The sequence below is a fragment of the Rhinoderma darwinii genome, chromosome 3 (assembly GCF_050947455.1).
Source record: "Rhinoderma darwinii isolate aRhiDar2 chromosome 3, aRhiDar2.hap1, whole genome shotgun sequence".
Classification (NCBI taxonomy): Eukaryota; Metazoa; Chordata; class Amphibia; order Anura; family Rhinodermatidae; genus Rhinoderma; species Rhinoderma darwinii.
The window spans coordinates 103945434-103955579 of NC_134689.1; the positions used below are offsets into that span (position 1 = coordinate 103945434).

The 10146-nt window shown below is 44.0% G+C and overlaps 1 protein-coding gene across 3 annotated transcripts in view; it reads left to right on the forward strand.

Moving 5' to 3' along the window:
• The window catches only part of PPP2R2B (protein phosphatase 2 regulatory subunit Bbeta), a 299520-nt gene extending 292934 nt beyond the window's left edge, over positions 1–6586 (forward strand). For all 3 annotated transcript variants that reach the window (XM_075856521.1, XM_075856520.1, XM_075856522.1), the window contains 3 exons: positions 789–958; positions 4107–4198; positions 5899–6586. In XM_075856521.1, the coding sequence (XP_075712636.1) occupies positions 789–958; positions 4107–4198; positions 5899–6178 (542 nt within the window). In that variant the 3' untranslated portion in view covers positions 6179–6586. The remainder of the gene's footprint in view (positions 1–788; positions 959–4106; positions 4199–5898) is intronic.
• Positions 6587–10146: the final 3560 nt, after the last annotated feature.

Genomic DNA, 10146 nt, shown 5'->3' on the forward strand with positions numbered 1-10146 from the left:
CATGGAGACTGTGCCATACATCCCCCCCCCATGGAGACTGTGCCATACATCCCCCCCCCATGGAGACTGTGCCATACATCCCCCCCCATGGAGACTGTGCCATACATCCCCCCCCCCATGGAGACTGTGCCATACAGCCCCCCCCCCCATGGAGACTGTGCCATACAGCCCCCCCCCATGGAGACTGTGCCATACAGCCCCCCCCCCATGGAGACTGTGCCATACAGCCCCCCCCCCATGGAGACTGTGCCATACAGCCCCCCCCCCATGGAGACTGTTCCATACAGCCCCCCCCATGGAGACTGTGCCATACAGCCCCCCCCCCCATGGAGACTGTGCCATACAGCCCCCCCCCCATGGAGACTGTGCCATACAGCCCCCCCCCATGGAGACTGTGCCATACAGCCCCCCCCCCCCCATGGAGACTGTGCCATACAGCCCCCCCCCCCCATGGAGACAGTGCTATAACCTGTGTATGCCCTTTATTTCTTAAGCTCCTTTATTACACACCCAATATGCGTGTAAACTTTTTGCCCCTATGGTTTTTCAACTACACCATCTGTTGGCCCGAGCTGAATGTGATGTGTGGCTCCTGGTGGCGTTAAGGGCTGCATTTGAGATGCCCATAAAGTGTTAAGTTTAATTTTTCTAAGAAGCAGCATTACTTCACACTTGCCATAATTGTAGTTTATGCATATCTTGAAAATGGATATTACTTTAAAAAAAATATATTGTGTTGCATTAATATATTCAGTTTAAATAATTCAAGAAATATGTTCCTATTTCAGTATTTGAAGAGCCAGAAGATCCCAGCAACAGGTCATTTTTCTCAGAGATCATCTCTTCCATTTCGGATGTAAAGTTTAATCATAGTGGTCGGTATATCATGACCAGGGATTACCTTACAGTCAAAGTCTGGGATCTCAATATGGAGAACAGACCAATAGAGACCTACCAGGTAATAGAATTAATGAAAAAGGATTTTGTGCTGAGAAATGTTATTGGCAGGAGGTTTCATTTTTTTAAAAAAAATTATTCATTATTCTATTTGTTCGTGTTCAAACTTTACCAGATGTGCACAGGGGCATAACTAGGAAAGACTGGGCCCCATAGCAAACTTTTGACTGGGGCCCCCCCTCTGCTGGGTATCACACAACCCCCCCCCCCCCCATTGTAGATATCTACAGGGGGCTGTGTATGGTGCTAACGCCATACAGCCCCCCTGTAGATAACGCCATACAGCCCCCCTGTAGATAACGCCATACAGCCCTCTCTGTAGATGACGCCATACAGACCCCCTCTGTAGATAACGCCATATAGCCCCCCCAAAAAAAACGGCCTATAGTGTGTCCTACAAAAGACATGTATCCCCTCTCCACAGGATAGGGGATACATGTGTGATCGCTGGCAGCGATAAGGAGAACGGGGGACTGAAAGTCCCCCGAAGTTCTCCATGACTAACCTCGGACTTCCGGTGTCTGCGCAGTTCAATAAAAATGAAAGGAGTGCTCGTCATGCGTGTGCACAAGCGCGACCGGTGCGCAAGTCATTTCCATGGAGCTGCCGACACAGACCCCGGAAGTCCGAGGTTTGTCATGGAGAACTTAGGGGGGACTTTCGGTCCCCCGTTCTCCTCATCGCTGGGCGTCCCAGCGATCCCACATGTATCCCCTCTCCTGTGGATAGGGGATGCATGTCTTTTGTAGGAACAACCCCTTCAGTGGCGTCGCGCTGTAGCAGCCATAGCGGCTGCTAGCGGAGCCTGCGACCATGGGATGGGGCCGTGCCGGCGGGTGGCCCCCTCATGCTGCAGGCCCCGTAGAAGTCGCTACGGCTGCTATAGCGGTAGTTACGCCACTGCGTATAGGTTTGTACGGCGTAAAACTACAGCTCCCAGCATGGCCGGAACAATGGTGAGGATATGCTGGGAGATGCGGTTTCACAAAAAAAATCATACCACCATCATCTCGCTGCAGATCATACAGTGACTACAATACTGATTAGGAGCAGAATAAACATTTACATTAAGTGACTCACCGGTGACGTCTCAGATTCTAGTTCTTTTCTTCTCCCTCCGGTTCAGACCTCTATGATAGATTTCTCCCGGCCATGACCCATTTCTGCAGTTTTCCGTTTAGATGTCTTCAGCTTCTCACTTTTAAAACATTTCTGCACCTATAAATAAAGTTACAATTCTCAACACATCTAAATATAACTGTCACACACACACACACCGTGCCCCCTGTAGATAGTGACCTACATAGAAGCCCCTGTAGATAGTGCCCACATATGGACTCCAGAGCTGCAAGGCAATAGTGCTAACCACTGAGCCACCGTGCTGCCCTACATATAGCTTCCCCTATAGTTAGTGCTCCACGTATAGCCCACCTCTGTAGATAGTGTCTCACATATAGCTCCCCCTGTATATAGTGTCCCACATATAGCCCACCCCTGTAGACTGTGCACTACATATAGACCCCCCTGCAGATAGTGGCCCACATACAGACCTCCCCTGTAGCTAGTGCCCCACATATAGACCCCCCCCTGTATATAGTGCCCCACATATAGACCCCTCCATGTATATAATGGCCCACATGTAGACCCCCCCTGTATATAATGGCCCACATATAGAGCCCCCTGTATATAGTTGCCCACACCCCCACATATAGACCCCCCTGTAGCTACTGCCCCACATATAGACCCCCCTGTAGCTACTGCACCACATATAGACCCCCCTATATATAATAGCCCACATATAGAGCCCCCTGTAGCTACTGCCCCACATATAGACCCCACCTGTATATAATGGCCCACATATAGAGCCCCCTGTATATAGTGGCCCACACCCCCACATTTAGACCCCCCTGTAGCTACTGCCCCACATATAGACCCCCCTGTAGCTACTGCCCCACATATAGACCCCCCTATATATAATAGCCCACATAAAGACGACCCCCCCCATGTAGATAGACCCCCCCCCCACTATAGATAATGCCATTCACATTTGTATGAGGAAAAAAATATATAAACTTGACATACTCACATGATCCCGTTCCCACGCTGTTCACTGGCGATGCAGATATGCTCTCTTCTGAGCATGTCTTCAGGAGCTGAACGAGCGTCCTCCAATGACGCTGATTGGCGGGGAAGAATGACTTGCCCCGCCAATCAGCACCTTCCAAGCATGGAAGCGGTGCGATGATGTCATCGCGCCGCTAGCCAATCAGTGTCATTGTAAGGCACTGGATGGTCAGGCACGGAACATGCCCGGCCATTCAGTGCTAATACATGTATTTGGCTGCCGCTAGCACTGGGGCGCCCTACGGTGCTAGCGACACCTACAGGCATGAGAGGGCCTGTGTAAGGCTCGGCGGCGCGGGCCCCACAGTAGCGGCGCTACCGCTGTAGCAGCCATAACGGCTGCTAGCGGCGCCACCGGGCATTTGGGTGGGCGTGTCGGCTGGCGGCACGGGCCCCCTCAAGCCCCGGGCCTCGTAGCAGCTGCTACCGCGGTAGTTACGCCACTGGATGTGCAAATTGTCATGCAAACTTATATAAACTTGGTGCAAAATAAATGGTGTTCGTTTTTTTCACACTTTTTTTTTGGTCCTTTAGAGTTGTTTCAATACATACAGGAGAGAGAGATTTTTCTAAACTAAAAACTACAGACCTGATAAAAACATGGAAAAAAATGGCTTTGCTCTGATGTACTTGGAATCTTCATAATTTATTATTATACAACAATTGGCCCTTTTTTTGTATGGTGTTCTGTAAATAAAATGCACATTATCCCACATACGCTACAATGTGGAATAGTGTATTTTTTATTTAAAAAAATGAATGTCATCTGGTCCTATTTATGACTTTTTTATACTAGAGTATGAAGAAACATCAGGTCCCGCTCTGGCTGTGCAATATGTTTTCTTTTCTTTTTATTCTATCTTCTTTCTATGTCAGTCTGCATTTCTATACTGTATGACTAGCCAGCAAATTAATACGACATTGTTAGATATTTGCGGCTTGTGCGATGTACCAGAAAAAGATTTGCAATTAAGCTGTCAGACGTGTTTGTGAATGATCTGAGCTGTCTTCTGTTTCTATTTCAGGTCCATGATTACCTCCGCAGCAAACTATGTTCACTTTATGAGAATGACTGCATTTTTGACAAATTTGAATGTGTGTGGAATGGTTCAGACAGGTAAGAACACAGAGTCCCAGGGTCTGCATGTTAAATAACTGTGCGAGATTTAGATCTGTGAATTAAATATGATCTCCAAAAAAGACATTAAAAAAACGTAACCATATTGCTTGGTAAATTTAGACCGCCTGTAATATTTTTTTTTTTATTTTTTTTTACAGTAATCTTGTATTAGGTTATTAAATGGGATTTCCTATGACAAACCTTTAGGGAAATTCTTTGTATAATCAATTTGTCAGGGTCGAACGTACAAAACGCAGTTAAAAAAAAAATTTAGATTCTTGTCCTTTATTTTGCATGTTGGGCATAATTGTTTAGAATTAATACCCGCTGGCTAAAGTCGGCACTAGTGGCAGCCGAAAAGTAAAAAAATAAATCCTCCCCTTTCATTAGTTTCCCTGCAGTTCGGTGCCGATACATATTAGACAGAGCTTGGCTGAACCCGGAAATGTAGTCGTGGACTACTGCTGATCGAATGTATATGGGGGCCAACCTACCTGAATCTCGACATGCCCGATCCTTTGTTCCCACAGGAGATATGCTATTGCCAGAGGTTTGGCCGAGCATTCATGTTTATGGTGGATTCGGGAGGAATAGTTGTCGTCTGAATCAGTGTTCGGTGACCGCTATCTTACAGGGGTTGTCCGGGCACAGGGCGGTTTTTCCTACTGATGACTTATCCGCAGGACAAGACATCAGTATATGATCGATTGGGGTTTGACACCGATCAGCTACTGTGGCGGCCTCCTGGCCCCGGATGTCCGTGCCGGAAGCAGATGGCTCCGGTCACGGTATAACAGCTTTGCTGCAGTAGTGCAGCTCTGCTCCTATTCAAGTGAATAGAAGCAGCGTTGCAGTTCTGCAACACGGCCGCTATGCAGCTTTGCTTCTGGCACTGAACACTGCGTAATATCCGGTGCCCGGAGGCAGCCGGAACAGGTGATCGGTGCGGGCTCCAGGTTTCGGACAACCACCGATCCTGTGGATAGGTCATTATGAAAAACCGTCCCGTGCCCAGGCGACTGCTTTAAGTTTTTATGGCCAGGTTTAGGTTAATGCTTTCCTCACACTATAGCCACTTTATTACATGACGTGTTTAGCTAGATTTACATAAAAATGTGGAAGCAAGTTGTTTTTAAAAAAATAATAATTTATGAACATTGGATGCACATTAACTGCACCTAACGGGCCAAATTTCGTAAAGGAGTTTTTGGAGTTGGGAAAAGGGGGGGTAAATGACATAAAATAATAAGAGACCCATTACGCAGCTAAGAAATCCCCAGCGTTGTAGCGCAGGCGCTTCCGTGCTCCCCACCGCTCTTTATTGACAATTCTGCAGTGTTGACTTGCCCATATACCCACACGTTCGCTGAAGCTAATCACTGATACCGCTGATTGACTGCAGCAATCATGTGGGCATATGCCCCCCTCTTTTTTAAACTATTTAAACAATTTTTAGAGACACCGTTCGATACTAGAGATGTAAATAGTATGCCCTTTTTTTGTTTGTTTTGTGGGGTTTTTTCTACAAATCATCCCCAAAGAAAAGTGGCAGAGTTGCCAATTCTAACCAGTTGGGTTCCTGTTTCAATATTCCAATCTGAAATATGAACAATAAGATTAATCCTATTATATTTTGTACTATTAATATTAGATTATCCCATATAATTCAGCAAACACTATAATATTTTCTCTTCCAGTGTCATAATGACTGGCTCGTACAATAACTTCTTCAGAATGTTTGACCGCAACACCAAACGTGATGTCACATTGGAAGCCTCCAGAGAAAACAGCAAGCCTAGAGCAATTCTCAAGCCACGAAAAGTCTGCGTAGGAGGCAAACGCAGAAAAGACGAAATTAGCGTGGACAGCCTGGACTTTAGCAAAAAAATTCTCCACACTGCTTGGCACCCTTCAGAAAACATCATAGCAGTGGCAGCCACAAATAACCTGTATATATTTCAGGACAAGGTTAACTAGAACATTATTAAAGTTATACTAGGTACCATGTGTTCTATGGCTTTTTAATATTTTTTCTCTTCCCGTTTTCTAATATATTTTTTTTGTTTACCTTTTATTTCATTTATCAAGTTCTTCCTCTGCTGAGATATAGATGAAATAAACAGGCTTCCCAGATCCCCATTACACCAACTCAAACAGCTGATAAACAGACCCTTTTTTTTTATTTTTATTATTATTACTTTTGTTTTTTTGTGTTTGCAACCTTTCTTTCAGCGGGGTTCTCAAGCATACACTACGGGAGTGTATTTTGGCCTCTCGAGCAGCATGAATGGTATAAGCAAAAAACTTTGGAGAAAACAAACATTGGACATATATAATTCTTTTTAATTGATAATTCAATTTTTAATAAAAGATGATCATTACAAACACTTGTTTGTCCTTCTTTCTTAATATTGAATATGGCACTTTAGAATGGCTCTACAGAATTGTTCCCTCCTAACAGTAATTAAATGCTCTATAACACTCATCATGGGTAGTCCTTGTGGTTGTCACTACTGGGCGGCACCTTCTTAGAATTAAGCAGTCCCACCAATCCGCTGATCATACCCGATGATTAGCCCTTATCTGTGAGGGCAGCTTCATAGGGGGTTGCCCATTTCCACTGTCGGTTTACACAGTGCCTATTTAAACAAATGGATGACCGTGTAATGCATAGTTGTACTGAATCCACAGAAGCGAGAGCTGCTTTTTGTAGCAGCCCACCGCATTGACTTGGAGTTCCTAATTGGGGACGTCTATGATGTTCATATGTCCTAATAGGGCATAGTGAAAGGAGTTGCCCTGATGGACAACCCCTATATAATGTAACTTTAAAAAAAAAAAAAAGCCTCACATTTTCCCTGGGTTAGGGTCTATTTTCCACCTGAAAATGACAATATTTGAGATCTGTCGTGCCGTTTGGCTTTAAGTGCATTTTTTTTTTTACTGAAGTTAAGCTAATTCCTACTGTACGTGTGAAGCCCATTTGAGCATCAGTGTTTATATACTGTTAGTGTTCAGCAGTAATAAAGTGGTGTAAAGTGTAAGGTTATTGGTGGTAAGGTGATTAAATTTGGGACATCTTCAGACTGCCTGGTCTGTTTATTGTCTAAATTTCTTTGGCAGGTTAATAATTCTGCCCCAACTTGTGTAAAAGTCTTATTGACTTCTATAGAGCCCATAGAGGTGATGCCTCCATTATTTCTGGGAATCATATTTCATGAATAAGAACACACCTTTTGACCAATCCGGACCGGCCACTGAATATCTACGGCAGGTGGTCCTGGTACTTGAAGCCCACGCCATATATCTATATCGTGGGCTTTAGCTGAATGTTGGGTGCCCGGCAGTTGGAGACTGACGGAGACACTGAAGAAAATAAAGAAGCGCTATGGTCTTCTCTGTTCACACATACATAGCGCTCCATGAGCCCTGTGTGTAGAATAGAGGCAGCAGCAGCAGAGTGATCACATGATCGCCGCAATGCTGTTCGTGGGAGGCTGCTGCTTGATCTAACTAGGTCCAGCACAGCCCTAACAGTGACAATAGTGACTATAACAGGACTGATTTCCATGTGCAGCCCCAGTTACAGTGGAAAAATATAGTGTGGAAAAAATGGCCTTTTCTGCCCTTTTGATGTACAGACCATAATAACAAAAAGTAAAAGTAAAAAAGCAAGAATAAATTAAATACAAAATACACTACCCCCACCTATCATGGTCTTCACACTAGACCTGAACCGTTTACCCTAAAATAGACATGTAATATATCAAAATTTAAAGGAGACCATGACCAACACAAATAAAATCTATTCTAGGGTAATACTATATTACTAGAAAAAAATTTATATTACTAGAAAAAAATTTGCTAAAAAGTAAAGCAGAACTTATTATTTGTACGATTTTTTTTTCAACCTCTAAGCCCAATAATTATAAAAGAGAAAATATTCTTTGTGTAAAAATAAGAAAAAAAAACTACATTGTTCACTGAAAAATGGCACAAAATGTGCGTCGCTAGACCAACAAATACGTGTTTTTTTTATAGCCGTTTAACTAATGCGTGCAAAAAATAGATAAACGGTGTCTGATCTTGAAGGCTCAAAATAGCCCGGTCCTGAACCTTAAATTTGGACATCCGTAAGATGTCATTATGCATCTGCAGTAGTAAGTGTAGTTACACGCAGTAAATATCCCGCCCCATATTTCCTGATCCAATGTATTCCAAGCAAAACTTCCCTTTAGCCTGACCGCCCCCAACTCCCTTATAATAAGGATATCATTGTACCGGTCAGGTGATTTATAACACAGGCTTGCACTTTGTTGCCTGTTTGTGTAGATGAGACAAAACTTCTGATGTTTTGAAATTCTGGAACACCGAACAAAGGAACTTGGAAACTTTGGTTGTACATATGCTAATTTCCGTGTCTCCAAATCACTATTATGGAGGGGACACAGGACCCCTGTTCTCTGTTCTTATTGATGCTCCATAAGGGTACCAACACACACACAGCGTAAACTCTTCGGATTACAGTAGACTTCAACAAATTTCGTTCCCACGCTGCGGCAAAATGCAGCCAAAAAGAATGCACATAAATTGACCTGCGGTTCGGTTTCTTAAACTGCAGCATGTCAATTTATGCTGCGGAATCACTGCTCTTCTGTTGCGGGTTTTCCCATTGAATTCAATGGGGTGCTTAAACCCGCAACAAAGTGGTGTGTGTTGTGATAATTGCGGTGGAATCACAGCGATTCCGCCATGAAAATCGCAAGTAAGAAAAAATAAAATAAAGTTACACTTACCCAGAGTACCCTGCTTCTTCTCCAGTCCGGCCTACTGGGATGTTTCATCCCATGTGACCGCTGCAGCCAATCACAGGTTGCAGCAGTCACATAACCTGCAACGTCATCCCAGGAGGCCGGACTGCGCACAGAGAAGAGGGAGGGGCTAAATATGGAAGATTTTTTTGTACGTTTCTGGCGCTGCCTTACACAGCCATATTTCAGCCGGAAAAGCGCTCCACGATTTGCAATTTATTTTTTCGGATGCCATTTCCTGCGGTGTTCAGGGTGGATGCGCTGTACAGCTTGACGCAGCGTATCCGCCCTGATTACGCGGTATGCGTTCGTACCCTAAATTTGTATGGTCTAAAAACTCCTTTAATAGGCCTGATTATCCCGACTCCAAGAAAGAAATTGCCCAGAACTTGATCATGGAAGAAAAAAAAATTCCTTTTAATATCTGGGACTTTGGGGTCTAAAGATTATATATTTAGCTACACTGTACATATTGCACGGTACACAATGGAAGAGGAGGGTCAGGAGCCGCAGGGTAAGCATCTGAAGGCCGCCAGTTGCCCACTGCTGCTCTATAAGGCAAATCTATGACAATTTGGTTAACAGGTCTGTTTTGTATCGGATGTACATGGCTATATTCTTTACTAAGGATTTAAGAAGAACCTGTGCAACTGAGATCATTAAAGGAACACACCAGGCAATCTTATACTGTTCTATCTAGTATATGGCTTGAGAGGGCTTGTCATAACACAGAAAATCCCCAAAAAAGTGTGAAAATCCTGGTGTCATGCTCTGCCCCCAATGTCCTGTAGCAATACTGCAGCTCCCAGCAAATCCTATGAGTTGTAGCTTTGTGACTGCAGAAGACCGTTTCTTTAAGAAAATCCACACCTTCGAATGCTGGCATCTACCCAGCAATCTCCCCATCTAATGTACCATATAACGTTTGACTACTCTTCTATGTTTCTCTGCTATTTGAAAAAATTTATATTTAGAATCTATCGTTAAGCCCCATTTAATTTGTTATAAGAGAAATATGAGAGAGTATACTAGTAAATAGGAAGAAATATTGTGGAATACATGAATGTATAAATAACCACTCCGTCTATCCTTTTGTTCTAGTGGGGTTGTTGTTTAGCTGCATCTATTGCAGAT